This window comes from Cervus canadensis, chromosome 6 (assembly GCF_019320065.1).
Source record: "Cervus canadensis isolate Bull #8, Minnesota chromosome 6, ASM1932006v1, whole genome shotgun sequence".
NCBI classification, from domain to species: Eukaryota; Metazoa; Chordata; class Mammalia; order Artiodactyla; family Cervidae; genus Cervus; species Cervus canadensis.
Window position 1 is genome coordinate 9,770,198 of NC_057391.1, and position 24,226 is coordinate 9,794,423.

At 43.7% G+C, this 24,226-nt stretch overlaps 1 protein-coding gene across 1 annotated transcript in view; it reads left to right on the top strand.

The window, feature by feature from the left end:
• Positions 1 to 926: 926 nt before the first annotated feature.
• Positions 927 to 24,226, top strand: part of CMYA5 (cardiomyopathy associated 5) — a 99,124-nt gene continuing 75,824 nt past the window's right edge. The window contains exon 1 of the mRNA XM_043470754.1: positions 927 to 1,189. Within this exon, the coding sequence (XP_043326689.1) occupies positions 1,041 to 1,189 (149 nt within the window). The 5' untranslated portion in view covers positions 927 to 1,040. The remainder of the gene's footprint in view (positions 1,190 to 24,226) is intronic.

Below are 24,226 nucleotides of genomic sequence, written 5' to 3' on the forward strand. Positions count from 1 at the left end.
AATGTGGGAACTTAAGGCAGTAGTATTGAACTTAAGCTGGGGATTCCAGAGAAGGGTACAGTCTTGGATGATGAGCATACAGGTAAAATAAAGGCGGGAAGAAAGTTTCAGGGGAGAGGAATTTGTAAATAAAGATAGGGTGTTATGACTTGATATATGTTAGAACTCCTGACTTCTAAAGAAGAGAGGAGGCAGCTATGATGTGAGTTAGCGTTTATCTTCCCTAGGAGCTTGGGCTTTCGTCCTAGAGCAGTGGAAAGCCACTGAAGTCTCTTAAGCATAGGCATGGCATGATCTGGGCCTTTGGGTTGAATTTCAGACAAAACAGACTTTGGCTAACGTAGGGGGAATTATTCCTCTTCATAGTTTAAGATTTGTGGAGATAAAAGTTTCCTAGTTGAATAATCCAGGGGGTCACTGACAAAGAGAACACACAGTTTATTGATTTGCAAATGTAAAAGGAGACGGGTTCAAAACTGGGCTTTTGAAATGGGCCGACTTTGTCTTCCATTCGGTCGCTCTGCTAGCAAGGAGGCCTTGAGCAAGTTAGGTAGGCATCCGAGCTCTTCGGAGCCAAACCAGCATCGCAGTTAAACCTACCGCAGCAGAGCTAGCGGGGGCATAATGACTAGTGGTAAGGGCTCTGCTCTGTAAGAGAATAGTTGTTAGGCTGGGTAAGTGCCCACTGAGTAGCTCAGCTCGGCCCCAAACGTAAAGCCTACCGAACCCACTCCAGAGCAGAGCGCAGGGGCCGGGTGCCGCGAGAGCCCGCGCCCCTCGGAGCGGTGCCCGCCGACTTCCCAAAGGCCCGCCAGGAAGCTGCCTGGACTGGGGCCGGGAGGGCCGGGGAAGAAAGAAGCCGAGCCCGGGCCCGGCAGCTCGGTGGCGAAACCTCTTGACGCCTTCTATTTAAAGTCGCGGGGCCCACCCGCCCCCGGGAGGGAACTCGAGCCGCCGCGCCGGGCCGGAGGCGCCGTCAGAGGGAGAACAGCAGGCGCGGCGCGGGCGGCTCCGGCTCCAGCTCCGGCCCGGCAGGCGCGATGGAGAGCAGCGACGGCAGCCACGCCGCGGAGAGCACCCTCGGCTCCGACGAAGAGGAGACCCTGGCGCCGGAGGCCGAGGAGCAGTCGGGGGGCGAGGAGGACGAGACGGCCGTGGAGTCGGAGTCGGAGTCGGAGCCGGACGCCAGGTACGCGGGCCCTCGCTCGGGCCCGGGGCGCGGCCGCCGGGGGCGGGCAGGCAAGGCGCGGGCCGACGCCGCACCCTCCCGCCCCTCCTAGGCGCCCGCATTCGCTTCCCTCGAGCTAAGCGCGCCTTCTCGGGGAGCGCTGCCTTCTGAGGAGCTTGAAGGGGCTCGCTGTCAGCCGGAGTGACAGGCTCGCCTGCAGCGCCGAGTTCATCCCTCCCCACCCCCTCCTCCTCCGTTGCCAAACCCTCACCCCAGCCGCTCCTTGGGACGTGCAGCACTTGTTTATACCCGGGATTTACCTGGGACCTGCCTCACTGCACAGTTGTGCAGAAACGGTTGCATTTGTCCCAAAGCCTAGGAACAATCTTTAAAGCCTGGGCTAGAGGCGAAGAGAGTGTGGGGTGGGGGGCAGGCGGAGACTTTTCTGGAAACTTCGAATGACTGGAGCTCTCCTGCATGTCTAGTGCTAAGTTGCTAGAAGATAACTTCGTTTTGGTACAAACGCCCATATATTCTCTGGAGAAAAGAAGTTTGAATTTTTGTCACCCCTGCTATTAAAATACTGTTGTTGTTGTTTGATTTTTTTTGGTCCCAAACATTTCAGCACACGTGAATACAATTAGGAGATACTATATACAGATATAAGTCTCCCTCTAGATCCATCTCCCTGCCTTCTTTCTTGTAGCCTCTAAAATGAGAATAGTAGGAATCATCTCTTCTTGATTTGAATCTGGTTTTATTCTTCCTTGTTCTCTTTGAGTATGGGGTTTTATTGTTTGTTTTTCGTTTTAGGGTTTTCATTTGTTAGATTTTTGGTTCATTAGTCGTGTCCCTTCCTAAATCTGTTATTTCAGTAAATGGTTTGGTAGGTGACAGGTGGCTGTGCCTCACTGCAGAGAGCCCATGTCCCCCAGCGGTAGAAGTGCCCCCAACGGAGACCAGCAGCGCAGGAGCGGAAATCGCCCACAGAATGGCCGCTGAGGGTGAACTGTCGTGTCAGATAAGTCTGGAATGTCGGTCGCATGTTTACCAAGTAGGGAGCAGGCCCAATCCGTGCCCTCAAAGACTTTCTGGAAGAAGTTAGGGAACAATATGGGGACCGTGAGACGATGTGCTAGATACATGAGAGGTGGGAAGGACAGCCAGCCCACGGTGCTGTGGAAGGTCTGTGACTGCCTGCCAAAGTGTAGGCATGAGTGGGCCCTGGAGAAGGGGCCAGAGGTGCAGGAGGGAGCAGCTGAAGAGAAGGCATCTGTGGGAGATTGGAGCAGGAGGGACGTGTGGTTCCTGGGCAGTACTGGGAAGGAACGTTTGCCAGTCCTAGCCTTGATAGCCCTTTTCCCTTACTGGTGTCCAGGATCCCCCATCCTTGCCCAACCAAAATTTGTGTGCAGAGAATCTGAAAACTTGTTTACTCTCAAATGTGAGCCGCTGGGACTTCCCTGGTGGTCCAGTGGTTAAGACTCCACTGCAGGGGGGTGCAGGTTTGATCCCTGGTCAGGGAACAAGATCCCACATGCCATGTGATGCACACCGCCCCCGCCCCCCCAAATAATTAAAATGTGAGCAGCTGACAGCAGTTCAGAGTACCACTTTGGGGTTGCGTCGCCTTTTGACAGAGGTTAGGATCTTCAGGTAAAGAGTTGATTTATCTGCAGTAATTACTGCTTCAGCCTGGTGTGACTACAGATGGTAAGGTGGATACCAGGCCAAACAGAATGAGTCGAGTGGAGGGAAGCATGAGGGAAGAGGTAGGTGATGGTGGAGGTCTTGAAAACCATCCCATTTTAAATTTTTTGGATTTGATGACTTAAGTAACAAGAAATCAATAAACTTCTGAACAGGATTTAGGAGAACTGAGTGGTATTATTGAGAAATGAGACTGACTGGCAGATTGAAAAGTTGGGTTAGGGGAGGACTCAGATCAGAGAAGCAGAAGCAGAGAAAGGAAATGTGTAGGGGTTACTCCACAGTGGGGGTGAGGGGTAAGAAAGTGGCAGCTGTAGCTCCTTTTAGGAGGGAGATGTCGGGCAGGAGGAACTCCTGGGAATTGGGAGTCCCTAAATTTCTTCTGCCTCAAAGTGTGATCAAAACCCAAAGCATTTTGGTGGGTGTGAGTTTGCAAATATGGCCTAAAGTCCTTCTTTCTTCTGAGACTAGAACTGAGAGCTTGGAGTATTCTCTAATTTATGGCAAGAATAAGGAGACAGTCTTCCTCTCAGCTCCTCCATTAAAGTTTTACAATTAAGCGAGGGCTCCCTCACTCTTTATCAGGCTAGGTGCTAGGTGTTTACATATGTTTTCTCATTTTATTTTACCTATTTTAAAAAATGTTTTATTTTAATTAATTAATCCACCTATTTGGCTGTGCTAGGTCTTAGTTGTGGTCTGTGGGACCTTTTACTTGTGGCTTTTAGTTGTGGCACGTGAACTCTTAGTTACGGCATTTGGGATCTAGTTCCCTGACCAGCGATTGAACACCGGCCCCCTGCACTCGGATCATAGGGTGCCAGCCCCTGGACCACCAAGGAAGTCCCTGTTTTCTCATTTTAAGCCCTCCCAGCCACACTGTGAGGTAACCGTCCTGTTACCTGTGAGAAAACCGAGGCTTTACATAGTTACTGAGGTATAAGGCAGGAGAATGCTGGGACTGTTTACTGTCAGCCACTGTTGGACTTCACCACCTTCCTTCTTTTGGAGGAGAGACAGTCCTTGCAATAAGGAAACTTGAATGGCTCCAACTAGCTTTTACATGGAAAGGTTATTAGAGGAAAAGGAAAGATCTCTTTTGGAATATCAGTGGAAGTTTTTCTCTTCTGGAATGGAAACATTGTTTGCATTTCTTTAAGCGGCAATCAGAACTATTTGCAGAAGATGAATTGCAAGCAGATTTATTTAAATTGAGAGTTACATGAAAGTAACTGAATGGAAATAGCTTAAATAATAACAGAATGATTGATTATGGCATCTCTTTGATGTGGAATTGTTAAGCCATTTTAAAAATGTTACTTATGGAAAGTTCTAACATTATGGAAAGCACGTATATTGAATTTGAAAAAAATTTTGTATAATTTAGAATCTCACTATAAATTATGTATTGGAAAAAGGCTTAAAGGGTTAATAAAGGTTAACATAATAAATAGCGTAATAAAGGTTATAGTAACTTATTAACCTTAAGGTTAAAAAAAGTTAGTAATGGTTGTCTCTGAGTGATGAGATAATGTCAACTCAACTTTTGTTTTTATCTGTATTTTTTGTTGTTTCTCTAATGAACAGATAGTGCACTTTATTATCAGAAAAAAAACTTCACTTTTTAAAATTCAAAAGATACAAAGCATCATCTGCTTGTGTATCTTTTCTTTGTCCTTTCAGGAATAATATATAGAATTATCTATAGCCACCTTTGAATCCTGGGGGGGGGAAATCACCTTTAATTTTAAAGTACAAAAAAGATAACCATTACACACACTAGTACTTATACTGGATCAGAGAGTTATCTTTCTGATGTATCATTCAGTGATACGAATATTGTTGGCAGGGAGAAGCCTGAGTGGAAACTCTGTTTTGCCATTCCATCATGGGCAAATTCTCTATCCTCTCTGAGCCCCGTATTTCTCATCTGTGAAACAGGGTAATTTTACAGATGTATGCAAAGGGGGTAATTAGTGATAATTCCTAATTCATAAAGTTGTCATAGGATTAAATAAACTATATGGGCATGTGTAAGAGTGCTTTGCCTTTAGTAGGTTCCCAGTGAGTTGTAGTTTCTTGCATCCCTTCAGAGGAATCATTGGCAGTAAAGCTACCTTCTCTCCACCATTCATCAATGAGGGGAGAAAGATATCTCTATTTTCAACATGAGAAATGGTCCTATTCCACTTGGCTTTCCTGTGTTCATTCATTCACTAAACATTCATGGAATGCCTGCTTATAGCCATGGACCATGATGGGGATACAAACATTACTAAAATTCCATTACTGTCCTCAAGAATAGTCATAGTCTAGGTGGAGAAACAGATGAACATAATTAACGTCATTAACTGTTAAATAAAATTTAAAGAAGGAAAGGTCTGTTTGAAATACCTCAGAGTAGGTGGGAAGTCCTTGGGTCTGTCTTGCCTACAGGGATCGGGGAAGGCTTCATCCTGGGCCTTTGTAGCAGCATCTTCAATCATAATGAAGTGCCCAGAGGGCTCATTGATTGTCAGTATGAGAAAAAGATTTTCATATTGCTAAAACTTCATACAAAATTTGTATGTTAAAAGCATCTCTATAAAACCTGCAGGATTTGAGAGCTAGGAGAGGCTATAGAAACATCTTTCCCCAACCAACCCTTTTACACTCAGAAACTGAGTGTCAGGGGATATTTGTTGGAAGTCACATAACTTTTTAGCCGCAGAATTAGGACTAGATCCAGGTGTCTGGACTTCAATGTTCATTTGTTGATTCATTCAACGACTATGTATTGAACTCCTACTGTGTGCCAGGCACTTACCAGGCACAACAGATACAGTAGTGAGCAAAATGAACCAAATAAGTCCTTGCCCTCCTGGGGGTGGCTTTCCAGGTTGGGGAAACAAATAAACAAATATGTAGTATGTCAGGTGGCATTAAGCGATAGGAGGACAAATACAGTAGAGAAGGGTTATGCTATTTTGGATCAGGCAGTGAAGAAAGCCTCTGTGAGGAGGTGACGTTTGAGTAGAGACTGAAGAATGAGTATTCTAGTCAAAGAGGAGAGCTGGTGCGAGGCGCTGGGGCAAGAATGCTTGTGGCTTGTTTGAGGAACACAGGGCGGTCAGGTTGCTGGGGCAGATATACTTGGGGAGAGTAATGGGAAATGGGTCTAAAAGGTGGTGGGGCTGCAAATCATGTAGGACTTTGTAGGCCGTGGTAAGGTCTTCACATTTTGTTCTGAGTAAAATAGGAAGCTGGGTTCTGCCTACCATACCACTCACTCAGAGTTCAGAAAAGAAAAACATAGTGAGGACATTATCCCATTAAATAGTAAGCATCTCTATATATTCATATACTCACTGAATACCTGCTGTGTGCCAAACGCTATACTAAATGTTCGAAGTTTATGGTCTCCAGTGTGGAGGGAGATATGTAAATAGACATTCATGATTTTTGTATTTTTGTGACTGTAGTCTGACAAAGCCTGGCTTTTGGTCTTTCTCACTGATCGCTGGGGCTTCCCTGGTGGCTCAGACGGTAAAGAAACCGCCTGCAATGCAGGAGACCCAGGTTTGATCCCTGGGTCAGGAAGATCCCCTGGAGAAGGGGATGGCAACCTACTCCAGTATTCTAGCCTGGGAAGTCTCATGGACAGAGGAACCTAGCATGCTACACTGCATGGGGTCGCAAAGAATTGGACACGACTAAGTGACTAACTCTTTCACAAATCACTTGGACATTTTTCAGAATTTTTGTTTTGGATCTTTTCTGTTGGTCAACTTTATTTCTGTATTTAAGCACAGAGGATTTTTGCTGAAACAGTACCTAAAACGTAAAAATTACCTTCATTTGCAGCTTAGCCAGTGGCTGTTTAAAAAGGTCAGCAAAGCTGACAGAATTAAAATTATTAGTGACATTTATGTTGAATTAATCATTGTAAGAAACAAACCAATTGGAAGGTGAGGCAAGTTTGTAAATGGTTTTTGTTATCAGTGTGGAGCACTCTATGGCCATGTATCTATTTATATGATGTCTCCCACTGCTGTGCTTACCTAGGTGTTTTGACAAGGGTGTTATTTGAGACAGCCCTCTTTTGAGGTCAGTGGAAAGGGCTGAGACAGGACGGGTGACTGCTTAGGATGCCAGAGACTGAGGGAGGAGAGAAGATAAAACAGAGGCTCTTGGAGCCAGGAATTGAAGAGCTATTTAAGTGTTGGCTGCACGGGTGTTACATGCCCTTGGTGAGACTTTGACTCAATATGGGGGACTACAGAAGGAGCTGGATGTGTCTTTTCCTTTGAAACAGCAAACCTACTAAAATGTAGCACATTAACTGATAGAATTTTCCCGAAAAAAATAAAAGGTGTCTTATATTCCTGGCATATTCCGAACCTAGACTCAATGAAAGCCTTGACTCATTTCAGATAGTTAACCAAATCCGTCTTCCTTCCTACTCCAAAACTTAGAGAATCCAATATTTCTATTGGATAATAAAATCACTATAATGTGAACCACATGTGTAATTTAAAATTTTGATTTTAAATTTATATTAAAAAGTAAAAAGAAAAAGGTGAAATTAATTTTAATATTTATTTAACTCAATATCCAAAGTATTATTTCAACATGTAATCAATATAAAAACTATTAATGGGATATTTTATTTTTTATATGCAAAGTCTTAAAATGTGTGTTTTACATTTATAGCACATCTCAGTTCTTGCCCCTCCAACTCCCCCACCCCCAGAGCGACATTTCAAGTGATCAGGAGCTGCAGGTGGCTAGTGGATGCCATACTGGACAAGAATGAGTCGGATAATACCTAGAAACCCACTAACTTCACTGGGAACCCAGAGAACTGTTCCTTGATGACAAATTCTATATGCTTGGCCTTGTGGTAGGCATGAGGGACCTAAGTGATTGGGTGGCACGATTCCTTCCAAAGAAGCTCACAGCCTGGTGAGGAGAAGCAATTAATTCCAACACAATGGCATAAGCACTACACTAAGGACATTAACAAATGAATAGAGAAAAGACATCTATTCTTCTTAAAGTGACATGTAGAAAGATTCTGCCCAGGTGATACTGAAGCTAGGCGGGAAGATATTCCAGACACAATGTGTGATTACATATCCTTTAGTTCCTGGTTCCGGCTCTTGTGCTAATTCCTCCTCTGTCTCAGCTTTCTTTTTTTCATCCAGAATCACTCAGGATCTTCAGGACTGGGAATGTTTGTTGAATTAATGAGTTAACATTATGAATAAATGAGTAAATGGATGAGTAGGTGAATGCAAGTCATCCAGACTCCCTCAAGAAGCACATTTAGGTGGGCTGTTGAACCTGTTAGATTAGGTAGACTTTCATTACTTGCTGACCATTCATTTTTCAATTGACAACGGCCAGGGACTCTGGAAACACAATAGCTTGGAGGGGACAGTGATAAGTACCAAGGATTGTTCAATTAGGATGTCTGCGGTTATCATTTCCCCCTTCTGTGACTTGTTGGGAAGCCTCCCCTAGACTAACCCTTGAGCCGGATCATAGATGGACGGATAAGAATAGGCTTTACTCTTTGCCCAGAGAAAAGTCCTCTATTAAGGCAACTGAAATGTACTCAGTTCCAAAATTCCACGTCCTGGTCTGATAAAGTCTAAGATATATGGGAAGATTAATTGATGCTGCCAAACGCTAAACACTCAAAGCCCTCTCATGGAGCCACTACTGTGTTTTCTTAGTTTGGGTAAACTTCTTTTTACAAAAAAAAAAAAATCCACAGCTAAGCAGAAAGTTTCATTGATCACAAATTTCTTCTTATTGGCTGAGTTCACTAAGGCACTTAAAATTGTTGAGTTGTAAATGAAATCAATTTCCTCCTGTTATGAATTTGTAAAATTGACATTTATTAAGCGGAATATACAGTGCTGGATGGTGAGCAGCAGTTCAGCAAAAAAAACTGCAAGAGAAATCAAACTAGAGGAGGAAGTGCATGGCATACCTCAAGGGACCACATGGGGAGGTCAAGGTAGAGATAGAGGCAGAATCCGAGGTCCATGCCTTTGTGGTTTGGGTAGAATGGTTTGGGTTCTTGGGCTAAGGTTGGAGCTGTGAATTTAAACCAAAATGAATGGGATTTTGGTTAACTTCACAGGGGTCTTTTCTAAGGTGTGCATAAGGAGCAGGCCCTGGAAGGAGGGGGTGATGATTGATCACAAGAACTGTTGGGAAAGTAATATCAGAAATTTACTCTGAGGACTGTCTCCAGGGCATGTTCTTGCATGAGGAGGTTCTTACCAGTTTAAGGCCCCTTCAGGCCACTTGGAACAAAATGGATGCAGGAGCAGCAATGCCACAGTGTAGCTTTGCCAAATTTGAGGCACCTTGAATTTCAGAAATGTATTTACTGTAAGAAAAGGCTTATTCATTCAACAAATAATTTTTGAGGGCCTATTGTGTGCTAAACAAAGTAAATTAGACCTGGAATGGTTTTGGAGAAGACTCTTGAGAGTCCCTTAGACGGCAAGGAGATCAAACCAATCGATCCTAAAGGAAATAAACACTGAATATTGATTGGAGGGACTGATGCTAAAGCTGAAACTCCAATACTTCGGCCACCTGATGTGAAGAACTGGCTCATTGGAAAAGACCCTGATGCTGGGGAAGATTAAAGCCAGGAGAAGTAGGGGATGACTTAGGATGAGATGGTTGGATGGCATCACTGACTCAATGGACATGAATCTGAGAAAACTCAGATCTGAGCAAACTCAGGGAGGTAGTGAAGCTCCAGGAAGCCTGGTGAGCTGCAGTCCATGGGGTACAGAGAGTCAGACCTGACTTGGTGACTGAACAACAACAATGACAACAACTGGAAGAGTGAAGAAAACAGAGTTCCTGACCTTTAGAATTTGGTCTCTGGAGAGGGCAGACATTAAACAAATACTTTCACAAGTGAATGTGTTGGTAAAATGAATTGGGCCTGGAGCGCAGAGGCAGGATTCTGATAGGATACTGGTCCTTCAAGTCCTAGTCTCTGAAGCCTCCTTGCTCATTGCCCTGGGAGTTTTCTGTCAGGCTCCAAGTCATCTTGAGAAGACAGCAACTTCTCTATCTGCCTATAGCAGAAGGTGTCATTGCCCTGTGGTCCAAATACTGCAGGAAAGCCTGGCTGCTGCTGATACTTATGCTAGACAGGACTTTAGCACCATTTCCCTGACCTGTTTATGCTTCTGATGAGTGAACAAGAGACCCAGAGAAGGAAGGGAAACCAACATCAACTCAAGGAATAGATAGTCTGTTCCATGCATGGTCACTTGTTAGTGTGGGTTATTTCCACAGTAGCTCTGTGATAGAGGTATTGTTTTCACCCCCATTTGATGGACGAGAAAAGGGAAACTGAGAAATTTTGAGTAATTTACCTAACGTCAGATGGCTAATAAGTATACTAGGATTATGACCCTAGTCTATTGGCAGAGCCAGTGCTGGAACTCTCATGAGTACTCAGTGCTCATCTCAAGACTCTACACACATCTGTTTGTATTCGCCAATTTCTTTTTTTATTAGTGTATAAATTTACTTTTTAAAAATATTTATTTCAATTTATTTCTCCTTTTAAAAGCAAAGCACGAAAGTCCCAGATAATCTATGTAGTAGCTACTCCTAACTAGCACCTCAGCTATATTAAGTTTCCTAATATGTAATAGGGAGAGTAGGTCTTACGTTTAAAAATAGATGTTAGGCAATCCTGTGTGCTTGAATTTTCATAAGGTCAGACATAGCAACACCAAAATAACTTTGCTGCATGCTCTATGGGATCATATGATAAATGTTTAATAGATGTTTACTTATGATATCTATAAAATTCAGATTCTTTGTTTAAAAGACAGAATTTGTATTTGATTTAGCATGATACACTCTGAAATTTTCATATCTAGTATTTTTTTTTTTCAAGACAGAATGAGGAGAGAGAGTGAGACAACAGTCTGTTTTCTTAGAGTTTTGGGATCTCCATGAGGGACTTCAGTAACTTGTCTCTTCTTCCAGCACCATTTTGGGCATAACCCAGATTACAATGCAAAAACACTTGATATGGTTGAAAAGACCTGGTTTACATTCTGGCTCTGCCATTTATCAACCATGTGACTTGGGGCAAGATAACCTCTCTTGGAACCCCGTAGCTTCCAAGGCCTATCTGACCTGCTTGCTTCTGGCTCATCTTGTACCCTTCCTCTACGTTCACTGCATTCCAGCCACGCTGGCTTCTTTCTGAACCGCCTGTGTGCTGTCCTCAGCCTGGTCCTGCATCCTGGAACTTGCTGTTTTCTCTTCCTGGGACCCTTCTTCCCCAAATCCACATCAGCGCAAATGCCCCTTTCTTAAAGAGGCAGCACGCTAGACAGCCTGCCTAGCGGGCTGTCTTCACATCTTTTGCCATCCCGTCGTTCACTATTTCACATTCCTCTTCATGGCACCTATCACTGTCTGAGTGGTATCTTTTTGTGTATTTGTTGGGTTTTGCCACCACTAGAGTGGAAGCTACATGAGGGCAGGGGTCTTGCTTCTCTTCTCTGCTGCTTTTCCAGCATCTAGAGCAAAGTGTCAGGCACACAGCAGGTGCTTAAGAAATGGTGTTAGGCGAGTGGTTTGCACAACAAAATGTTTTACTCCAGGATCTCAGGTTTCCTCCTCTCAGATGGATACCCTGTAGGTGTCGAGCATCTTGTTCTTAGGTGCCAAAACTGGGGCATGGAGAAGGAGAAATGAGAGTGGGCTCTGAATTTGGAAAATGAAAGTCAATAGGAGAGGTTAATGGTGTAGAAATGCAAATGTGTTTGAGAAAGTTGATAGCATCTATTTTAGGTTGAATTCCCTTCGGGACAAATCCCTTCACTTGTAGACTCTAAGAGATCTCCTGGGAGGAGAGGGGGCCAGGAAGGGGAAGTGAGTGCTTAGAAGAGGAGTGAGCGGGCGCTGAATGTGGACTGGCACTGTGGCTGTGCCCCGTCTGTCCTGCTCAGAGGAGAGAGCTGACGGCATGGCTGCAGAAGGCAGCTTCCTCCAGACTCGAGGCCTCAGATCACCTGCGGCCCTGAGAGGGGGTGATACTCTTATTCCCTTGAGTCCTTAGAGATTCCAGGATACAAGAGAGGCATGGGGATGGGGAGAAAGCATACACAAAGTTAGCAGTGTTGATATCTGAACTAAAATTGCCTGATAGCCAGATGTGTAGTTCAGTTGGCCTAAAACTGTGCAACTCACATTGGGGCTTGAACCTGTGGGTCGGGACTCAAGCCCAGACAAAACTCAGATTGGGATTTGAACCCCTGTCTTTCGCTGAGATCACACACTTGGTCTCCGGACTTGCTGAAGTTCAGGTGCATTGTCTCAGTACAGAAGGAATTCATCGAGACACAAAGTGATAGGTAAGAAGTAGATTCATTTAGAGATACACAGTCCATAGACAGAATGCAGTGCATCTCAAAGGTGAGATATGGGGCGGTTGGTTTTTTGGGGTTGGATAATTTCATAGGCTAATGAGTGGGAGGATTATTCTAGCTATCTGGGAGAAGGGGTGGAGATTTCCAGGATTTGGGCCACCATCCACTCTTTGGCCTTTTATGGTCAGCCTTGAAACTGCCATGGCATTGATGAGTGTGTCATTTAATGTGTTAATGTATTACAATGAGCATATAATGAGGCTCAAGATCTACTGGGAGTCGAATCTTTCTCCATCTTGGACCTAGTTGGGTATAACCAGTTTATGTTGCATCCTCAAGGGCTATGTCATTCTTTTAAAGATTGTGCCCTGCCCTCTTCTCTCCTGTTTCAGGCTGACAGAATCAGGACTCTTGTTTTATTTACATATTTGATGCTTTGAAGGAAAATCCTCATGGAATCCCTGGATAGCAACCTAGATTGTTGACAGGGAGATGCAGGACCAAGGCAGAGGACTGCCAGCATCAGTCAGGGCCTTATCATCTGAATAACTTACAATATTCAACAATCTACTTTATCTTGGTGGAAAATGGCAAGAAATGGCAGCCACTTCTTAAGGTGATTCTGTTTCTCTTTGCTCCAGTTCCTACTTGCCGCTCAGCCTGCTAAAATTTCCACTTGTCAATCCCCTAAATTGCCGTGGAACTGAGTTTGCATAGTTTAAGAATTTAAAATCATGAATTCAGAAACCCAAGCTTTAGTAACAATACTGCCACTGAACAAGTGCCTTACGTAAGCAGAGCCTTAAGTAAGTGATTTTCTCTAGGTGAGGGTGCTGCCTTGGGTTCCAGAGTCTGTCAGTCAAGGTTTTCAGTTGCAATAGAAATTACCTATGACAGATTTAAGGAGAAAATGGTTTTATTCGAAGAGTATTGGTAGCTCACAGAATCATAAGAACTATGGAAAAGTAGGTTTAGGTATTCAGGAACGACCTATAAAGCATGCCTTAAAACTGATCCAGTGAACTATATAACATAATTATAAAAAAGACAAATAATCCAGCTTAAAAATGGGCAAAGGATCTGAATCAACAGTTCTCCAAGGAAGATATACAAATAAGCACATGGAAAGATGCTCACCATCATTAGCTATCAGGGAAATACAAATCAGAACCACAGTAAGGTACTACTTCATACCTGCTTGAGTGACTGTAGTCAAAAAGATAAATAATAACAAGTGTTGATGAGAATATGGAAAAATCAGAATCCCCATATGCAAAATGCATAATGCAACATGGTGCAACTGCTTTGGAAAACAATCTGGCAGTTCCTTAAACAGTTACACGTAGAGTTACCATATGACCCAGCAATTCCACTTCTAGATACATATGAAGTGTTCTCATATGTCCACATAAAAACTTGTACATAAGTGCTCCTAGCAGCAGATTCATAATGGTCAAAAAGTGCAAATACCTGAAATGCTCATCAACTATTGAATGAATAAAGAAAATGTGGTATATTCATCAATGGAATGTTATTCAACCATAAAAAGGAATAAAATACTGAGTTTTGATAAAACATGGAACATGAACTTTGAAAACAGTATGCTGTGTGAAAGGAGGCAGACACAAAGGATCACAGATTGTATAATTCCATTTATGTGAAATGTCCAGAATAGGCAAATCTTTGGAGACAGAAAGTAGGTTAGAGGTTCCGTAGAGGGAGATCAGGGAGGAATTATAGGATGATACTTAAGGGATGCGGGGTTAATTTTAAGGTAATGTAAATGTTTAAACTTGATTGTGGTTATGGTTGCACAACTCTGTGAATATACTAAAAGCCAATGAATTACACACTTTAAGTGGGTGAATTGTATGGTACGTGAGTTTTATCACAATAAAGCTGTTGTTTGTTTTAAAAGAGTTTTCTGGTAAGGAAGCAGTTGTCATTACTGTTGGGCACCAGATGTCATGGTTTATACTGTTGCTGCTTCCATCCCAGCAGCTCCATATGGCCCCAGCTCTCACCTCTGCATTTCTTTTTTCTTGGGGATGGTCTTGATCCCTGTCTCCTGTACAATGTCACGAACCTCCGTCCATAATTCATCAGGCACTCTATCAGACCTAGTCCCTTAAATCTATTTCTCACTTCCCACTGTATAATCGTAAGGGATTTGATTTAGGTCATATCTGAATGATCTGGTGGTTTTCTCTACTTTCCTCAATTTAAGTCTGAATTTGGCAATAAGGAGTTCATGATCTGAGCCACAGTCAGCTCTCGGTCTTGATTTTGCTGACTGTATAGAATCCATCCTAAGGGAAATCAGTCCTGAATATTCGTTGGAAGGACTGATGCTGAAGCTGAAACTCCAGTACTTTAGCCACCTGTTGCGAAGAGCTGACTCATTTGAAAAGACCCTGATGCTGGGAAAGATTGAGGGCAGGAGGAGAAGGGGATGACAGAGGATGAGATGGTTGGATGGCATCACCGATTCAATGGACATGAGTTTGAATAAACTCCAGGAGTTGGTGATGGACAAGGAAGCCTGGCATGCTGTAGTCCATGGGGTCGCAAAGAGTCGGACACGACTGAACGACTGAACTGAACTGAACTGACCTTTTTCCATTCAATATCAGCTGAATCTGACTACCCCTGTTTATTCTAGCTTTAAACTTTTCCATTTTATGATAAAAACAAACGTGTCTATCATTTAGGCCTTAGCATGGCCTATGTTGCTACTTTGGCATCTCTACTTTGGGGTCTCAAAGCCCTATTAAAATCTGTTAACTATCTGTTTACTATTATCAGAAAATTAATTACCTTCTAATTAATTTAGAAGGACTGACTTCTAGGTGTCCTCGTCTGGACAGTTGTGTTCCAACTCACAAGATGGGCTACTCTGATCCTGGTCAGGGGGAGAAATGAGACTCAAGTAATGTCAGATTCTCTTTTCTGGTAATTTAGAAATGGAGACGCAGATTCTGTTTAGCTAGTTTTTGAAGAGAAGGGTTTGAAGACAGGTCTCAACTTTTTTGGAGGTCTATTTGATGTTATTTTGATCTTTTAAACATTTTGTCATAGAATATTGGTTGTTATGTTTTTGAAGATTATTAGTTTATTTTTCTGTTAGTCAAAAAGAAAGATTTTAAATGTACGTTTGTAAGCTGTCCAAGAAGAACATTAGCTAAAATTGCTAAGCATAATTTGGTGTCTGGGATGGTATGCAGAAAAAAAAAAAGATATTTAATGCTAAATAAATAAAGCTATCTGTTGGGGCAGGGAGCCACAGTATAGTAGTCCATTCTTGTACACAGGGGATATTTTCCATGACCCACAGTGGTTCCCTGAAATCACAGATAGTACTGAACCCTATTACATGCTATGTTTTTTTCTGTATACACATATGTACATTAAAGTTTAATTTATAAATTAGGCACAGTAAGAGATTAACAATAATAACACAAACAGAACAGTTACAACAACATACTGTAATAAGTTGTGTGAATGTGATCTCTTTCTCAAAATACCTTTTTTAAAAACAAGCGTATTCCCTTATTTGGCTGTGTCAGGCTGTGTTGTGGCCTGAGGGATCTCCGTAGCGCCCGGCAGGATCTTTCGCTGGGGCTCCTGGACTCTCTGGGGGTGGCAATCTCAAAGTGTCTTACTGCATTACATTCACTCTTCTTGTGGTCCTGTGAGATGGTAAAGTGCCTGTGACGTGAGACAAAGGGATGTAGATGCTCTGACACTGTGATGGAGGCTACTCTAGACCCGACACTATGTCAGAAGGAGCATCGTCGGCTTTGGGTGGTCCTGGGTCATGGAGCTGGGGTGATGTTGGCGGTTGGGCATCAGGAGCAAATGATGTCTGCGTGGGGTGGGATGGAGCAGGGTGCTGCAAAATTTGATCATGCTGCTCTGAATGGTATGCAGTTGGAAACTCAATTCTGAAATTTTCCTTTTGATATTTTTGGACCACCAGTGACTGTGGGTAGCTGAAACATAGAAAGGGAGACTGTGGATGAGGAAGGACTTCTGTATAGAGGATGGATTTTGAGGCGACCCTTTACAGAGAGGAAGGCTAGGTCTCTGAATACAGGATCACCCCAATGAGTTTCTAAAACCTTAAAACAATCCACCCAAAATAGAGCACCCACAAAGAATGACTGACTCAGAATTCTGTGAGTACACCTTATTGTCTCCAATATGTGCTTCCCTGGTGGTTCAGATATTAAAGAATCTACCTGCAATGCAGGAGACCCGGGTTCAATCCCTGGGTTGGGAAGCTCCCCTGGAGAAGGGAATGGCTACCCACTCCAATATTCTTGCCTGGCGAATTCCACGGACAGAGGAGCCTGGTGGGGCTACAGTCCATGGGGTCGCAAAGAGTCAGATACAACTGAGCGACTTCACTTGGACTTCACTTTCACAGGTTGTCGTCTACTTATCTGTCAGAGAGCGAAAGCTGTTTGAGCGTGTTTGTTACCCATGAGGGCTCCGTCCTTCATCAAGGCAGGCTAGGCCAACAGCCAGCAGGGAGATCGTGTCAGTTTTCCCCTCCCTGTCTCTTTGTTCTCTGGAATCTAGAGATGGGAAGAGCGAGAAGCAATGAAACACGTTTTCAGAAAGCCAGGAGCCTCTGCTTTTGTTTTTGGTGTGTCTCCTAATCTCCTCGGGGAAGAGCTGTTTGTAACAAGGAATTAAGAACTCCAAGATTACCCTGTAGACCCTGGACCTGCTGTGCCGTTTGGTGGTAGCTGTGTTGAGCCAGACGGAAGCAGCTGTGCTGACGGGGAGGGAGACACACACACAGAGACAGAGACACGAGGAGTTCCCTTGGTTCCTGCTGGCTGTCCTGTCTCCTCTTCCCTGTGAGGCCTGGACACCTCTCCTGCCTGCCCTGCGACTTCATGACACGCCTCTGTTTCCTAAAGATAAACCCCTTCTATTTAAGCTAGCTTGAGGGCGTTTGCTTCTTAACCTGATAGTCCCTCACCTCTTAGCACTTCTAACAGCCTTGTCCCCCTACAGACTTTGGCTACACATGTGCTCTTCCTCAGGGCTAGTCGGAAAAACGTGTAAAGGTGGAGTCATGACCCACAGTCCCAGAAATACTCTTTTCTCGCCATCAGGACTCCTTTGAGTATTGATAGCCATACTACTGAAACCCAAAGCTGTCATTGGCGTATCATGACCACCAGCATGTTTTTTTAAAACCCATCTCAGATCTAAAGGCAATAATCCTTCCTATCCACATGTCTTCCCATTGCCAGTATTTTAAGGTCTACTGAACACAGAGATATACCTGAAGAGAGGTTTGTGATGAACTAACACCAACTTTAGCATATACCATTCAGGTACTGGGAGAAGGAAATGGCAACCCACTCCAGTATTCTTGCCTGGAGAATCCTGTGGACAGAGGAGCCTGGTGGGCTGCTGTCTATGGGGTCACACAGAGTCAGACACAACTGAAGCGACTTAGCAGCAGCAGCAATAGCATTCAGGGACTGATACAAAAAGTTCTTGAACGATCTCGGTTTGACCTCAAGCATCAGAGACTCAGTTTCTCTGTGTCTGCCCTGGAGTTGTTAATGCCCGAGCACGCATAGTTCTCCGGAATATACTGCTGAGAACCACTTGACCTCTTTGAGCTTCAGACTTTACACAATGTAAGTGTGTGTGGGGATGGGGTAAATGAGAATATAAACGCACAGGGAAATCACACGGGCCTGGAACAGAGCAGAGCGTGAACAAGTGTCAGTTCCCCTTCCCTCCCTTCAGTATAAGTTGTCAGGACCTCTTGGCTTGAGTATTCTCTTGAGTTGGTACTGCCATCTCTAGCAATGCTAGTCCCCAGAGAGCACTCCTTACCCCACACCTTAGTTAGGGTGCACGCCCAGATGCACAAATAACTCTCCTTGACTTGTGCTTTGTTTAAATTTTGAGGTAAAACCAGGAGTGAACGTCAACCTGAACTGCACCTGTCTCACCAGGGTCTTTTCTCAATTTCCCTAATCAGGTTATGAGAAAATGTCAAAGCTTTCTTGTTCGTATTTGGATACATGTCAAGGTCACATTAACATATTCTAGTCCTAAAGCCCCACTGCAATAAGTGTCAGCTTTGGACCAGAAGAGGTCTTGGGGTGACGTCCCCACAGTCACCGAGACGCACAGTTGGCCCAGCTCTTTCAGCATAACTTTGTGAATGGCTTTTCTCCAAAGTCAGGTTTGGGTGTGATCAGAGAAGTAGCATTCTGGCACTAAAAAGGATTTCCTTTTACATTTCTGTTTTGTTTAGGGGCTGGGTGGGATCTGCCTTAGGTCTTGTACACGCTTCTAGGTCTTGACTGACTCGGAGACCGAGTAGCGATTGAGTGATGCAGGGGAGGATAATTAGAAAGCGCGTCAGTTTTGCTTAGTTACACTTTCCAGAGGTAATCATTAACGAGCTGCTGTCTGTCTGTCTTAATTTTAGCCTTATTCAGAAATCAAAGTAAATGTGCAGCTCCTCGAAGTTCGGATTTCACAAGGTTAATTCAACATTGGAAAGGGAAAGGGAGAAAACAAACGTATGGAACATCTGTTTTTGCCTGGTGTGGTCTAATGCATTTTACACATAGCATTTCAACACAGCTGCCTTATGAAGTGCGTGTTAGTCTCGCTGTTACCATGATGACCTTAAGGCTCAGGGAAGGACAGGGAAGTCACTTGCCCCGGCTCTCACAGCTCGTAAGTGGGGAGGCCACGATTTAAGCCCAGGTCTGTCTGCTGAGGTGAAAAGCGTTCTTTCCACGATTGCCCAGTACAGTCCCTGCCCCATGTGTGTGGCACTGTGGTGTATTCTGTGATAATGCGGTGTGGCTTCTATCTCAAGAAACCTATTGTCAAGTGGAAGTATTACATGGGAATACTAACGTACTAATTCAAAGTGGCAGTAAATAACACCGCAGTAGAATCATCAGAGAAGTACTCTGTGAGCAGAGAACTCCAAGAAATCTCAAGTATTATATTTCATCTAAGAGGGAGCTTGCTAACAGCCAGCTCAGTCACATTTTGATTTTCTAAAAACAACCCTCAGGACGGGATTCACATGGTCCACAGTGTTGATAGGGATGCAAATTAATAAACCTTTCTGGAGGGAACACCGGCAATGTGTATAAAAAGTCTGAAAAAATAACTGGTTTTGATCCTCAAATTCTACTTCCTGAGGTGTTAACACTAAGGAAACAAATGTGCAGAAGGGGCTGTCATAAGAGTGTTTGTTGTAGCTTCTTTTGTAATGGCAGAGACTCGGAAACAGTCCAAATGTTCAACGACATGGTGTTGGATAAAGTATTATATCCTGTGGTGGAATGCTAGCTTAACCATTAACTAGGAGGCTCCATGACAGTGGTTCTCAAAGTGTGGTCCATTTCAGAGCGTCCTCAAGGTCAAACTTGTTCTCCATGTAATCCTAAGACGTTTGCATTTCCACTTTAATTCTCTTGTGAGAATGTAGAATATATATCAACAGGAATCGTATTCAATTTTTCCCTCTGGAATTTGAGAGACTTCCTTTTATGGGGTTGGTTTTGTTTTTTTTTAATTGGAGGATAATTGAGTTACAGTGTTGTGTAGGTTCCTGCCATACATGGACATGAGTCAGCCACAGGTGTACACAGTCCCCTCCCTCCTGAAACTCCCTCCCACCTCCTACCCTGCCCCACTGCTCGGGGTCATCACAGAGCGCCAGGGTGGACTCCTCTGATATACCGCACCTTCCCCCTAGTTATCTGGTTTACACGTGGTAGTGTATATACGTCAATGCTACTCTCAGTTCGTCCCACCCTCTCTGCCCCCCGGCATCCACAAGTTCATTCTCTGTGTCTTCATCTCTATTCCTGTCTTGCAAATAGATTCATCAGTACCATTTTTCTAGATTCCACATATATATGTGTGTTAATATAGGATATTTGTTTTTCTGACTTACTTCACTCTGTATATGGTGTTGGTCTTACCGTCCACATTTTGGTGTATGTGAAAGGCTCCTTGTGTCTTCCTCATGGTGGTGTTTGAGCCTGATGACGAGACTGTCAGACAGGTCTTCACCTCCCAGTTCTCATCAGGCTGCTGCTGGCGTGTTTTCCACTTTCTAGGAACCAGGTACCCTACCGCCAACCTAATATGACAGAGTTTATTAAAGTGTAATAACCACTAAAAGGAGAAGAGTGTAAGAATGTAGAATGCCCAGATAATTGCTTGGAAACTTGAAAAGGAGAGACACAAAGTTTAGTTATCAATGTAGATTTTATGAGCAGATTTCATAAACTGTGTTCTTGAGAGCTGAATCTTTCAGATTGCAGTTCTCCAGTGTTGAGGCTGCATTGGAGAGGGAAATTAAAAATGCATTTTTAAAACAGGTAAAGCATCCCACACAGCCTTTATAGATCATTGATTTGAGAATAAAGAAAAATGGAGATTGAAAAATTTTCTAAACATTTTCTTTGTGCACGAAAGAACAGACTCCCTAATACCACACTTGCAGAAACTAGCAGAAAGTGTCTAAAGATTTGTCCTTCACTGTAATGTCATGATTAATTTTCCGTGAGGAATTATTGGCAGCATTAGTTTGGGGGCTAGGTCAGAAGTCCACGGAGGAGCCCTCGGGAGTTAAATAGGAGGTGTGTGGTTGTCGCTGAGTCAGAGTGTTCTGGTCTGGCTGCTCTCCCTCCTCCCTCTTGTGCTCCTCTGATTCCCTGGGGGCTCAGCTGGTAAAGAGTCCGCCTGCAATGTGGGAGAGCTGGATTTGATCCCTGGGTTGGGAAGATCCCCTGGAGAAGAGATAGGTTACCCACCCCAGTATTCTGGCCTGGAGAATCCCATGGACTGTGTAGACCATGGGGTCGCAGAGGCGGACACGACTGAGCGACTTTCACTACCGGCAGCACACAGTATTGTTTATGACGGTCTGCCTTGGGTGGTAGGCACCCTCCATAAGCTTCTGGGAGTGTCGCTCTGTGAGATTCATCCACACAGCTCCAGGACAGCCAGCCCACTGGCTGCAAAGCCTCTCTGCTGACACGGGCAGAAGTCTTCTCCCCTGGAATCTCCAGAGCTCGGAGGATTTTTACCTAGTCCTGCTCATCTCACTTCAGTTCAGTTCAGTCACTCAGTCGTGTCTGACTCTTTGTGACCCCATGGACTGCATCATGCCAGGCTTCCTTGTCCATCAGCAACTCCCAGAGCTTGCTCAAACTCATGTCCATTGAGTCGGTGATGCCATCCAACCATCTCATTCTCTGTTGTCCCCTTCTCCTCCTGCCTTCAGTCTTTCCCAGTGTCAGAGTCTCTCCCAATAAGTCAGTTCTTTGCATCAGGTGGCCAAAGTATTGGAGCTTCAGCTTCAGCATCAGTCCTTCCGATGAATATTCAGGGTTGATTTCCTTTAGGATGGACTGGTTTGATCTCCTTGCAGTCCAAGGGACTCTCAAGAGTCTTCTCCAGCACCACAGTTCAAAAGCATCAATTCTTTGGTGCTCAGCTTTCTTTATAGTCCAACTCTCACATCCACACATGACTACTGGAAAATCCATAGCTTTAACTAGACGGACCTTTGTCAGCAAAGTAATGTCTCTCACTAACATCTGCTGGAGTGAGGCTTTTGTGTATTTTATTACTGTTACTTCCTTTTAAGAAAACAACAGAGAAAAGAAAAATATTGCCATTAAATTCTAGGCCTGTGGACAAACCCTCATTTCATTTAATAGAGGAGCTGAATTTTAGTTTTACATGTATTACTTTTATTTTCAAGGCCACAATCTAATGGTTCTTGCTCTGTTGCAAACTTAAGAAAAATTTCAGAAGGATCACTAAGGAAATGAGGAAACGTGACCAGCTTTTCCTACTTATTGGACCAATTAGCTGTCATCCTCTCTGCTTTTATGGAGTTATAATTGTAGTAAAAAAAAAAAAAAAAAGTCTGCCGAACAGCAGGGGAGAAGTCTGTCCTGACTCACTGGTTTATTTTAAAAAGATCTCAGCCTGACATATTCTGTTCAGATGAAGTGCTCTGTCTCTTAGTAACCACCACTCAACCCTCACAGGAATCTGTCAGCAGTGGCTGGTGGGGCACAGTTTCTGTTCTGTGCTAATACTCAGTAGCTGTTGAAGAATTCTAGTGCTAAAGAGCTAAACCTGTGTTTAACCCCTCAGCTGGGAATCCCAGAATATGGAATGTTCTTAACCTCCATGGTTTTTCCTTTATATCCTCAGCCAAGGTTAGTGTTGCCTGTAGTTGATTATTTATTTTCTGTTTCACTCTTAGGTCTGCCTATACCAGTGGTTCTCAACTAGTGTCATTCTGAAGACATTTTTGGTTGTTGAAATTAGAGGTGGGATGCTATTGGCATCTAGTAGGTAGAGGCCAGGGATACCGCTACACATCCTCAGCACACAGGCTAGCCCCCCAACACATGTACCCCAAAAATGTCAATGGTGCCACTAAGGAACTCCCACCATTGAGGAGTTCCCAAGACCACAAATAATTGACTTGCCCACGTTTTGCTCTGAAGTAGGCACTAAGCTGTGAACTAGCCCTGTCACACCATAGGTCATTTATTTTGGTTCTCTAGACCTGGCATCTTTTGCCCTTTGTTTTCTAAAATAATGGAGAATTTAGTGGATGAGTTTTTATATTTCTCTTTGGGGGATTCAAATGAATGTCTGCCTGTAGTTTGTTCAGTTGAGACATAACCCCCAGCTCTTGGCCAGACTCTGGCTGGGTAGATCCTCCTTATGTTTTTGTAAATTGATTCAGTTCAGTTCAGTTCAGTCGCTCAGTCGTGTCCGACTCTTTGCGACCCCATGAATCGCAGCACGCCAGGCCTCCCTGTCCATCACCAACTCCCGGAGTTTACTCAAACTCATGCCCATTGAGTTGGTGATGCCATCCAGCCGTCTCATCCTCTGTTGTCCCCTTCTCTTCCTGCCCCCAATCCCTCCCAGCATCAGGGTCTTTTCCAATGAGTCAACTCTTCGCATGAGGTGGCCAAAGTACTGGAGTTTCAGCTTCAGCATCAGTCCTTCCAATGAATACCCAGGACTGATCTCCTTTAGGATGGACTGGTTGGATCTCCTTGCAGTCCAAGGGACTCTCAATTGATTACTCACTCCAAAATTCAGATTACTCCGTTAACTCTGGGCAGATAAGTGACTTCTATAATTTCATTGTTCTGATGGGTCCTGTAACACCTCCCAGTAGCAGATAGACATTCTATTACTCTTCTAAGATTCCTATTACTTTGCACAGTATGAGTACCTGTTAGAATTTAAAAGTGAAATTTCCGTTATTTATTTTACTAGGCTCAGTTTTTGTTTTATCTGCAAAATGTTACTGATTAAGTGCATTATCTCTGGTTATAGGACTGGAATAGGGGTTTTGTGGTAGTTATGGGAGACTTTTTGTCTATCAATGTTAGATTAATTTTTAATGATGAGAGTATTTTCATTTACTTGTGTAATAAAAATTAACTTTATATTTCTGTATATCTCAAAAAATATTTTCTATGCCAAGTAGTACAGATGTTTAATGTTGGAGTGAAGTGTTTAATGATGACCGAGAGGTGTAGTTAGGGTTTAGATAAGAGGTATTAGATAAGATAGCTCTGGCTGCTGTAACAAACCAGATCTCAGTGACTTAGTGTGATAAAAGTTCCTCCTGAGCTCAATTAAAAGTGCACTGCAGGTATTCCTGGTTAGGCAGCTCTCCTCCAAGTAGTGACTCGGGGACTGAGGCACCTTAGCTCTTATAGCTCTGATTTCTTCAGTATGTGGCTTTTAAGGTTGCCATGCTTCAAGCTGTGCATGGGAAAAACTGCAGAGGATCACTCCTGGGAGATCTTAGCAATCCTGCTTAGAAATGGCCTACGTTACTAGGGCCTACTTTCCATTGACTAGA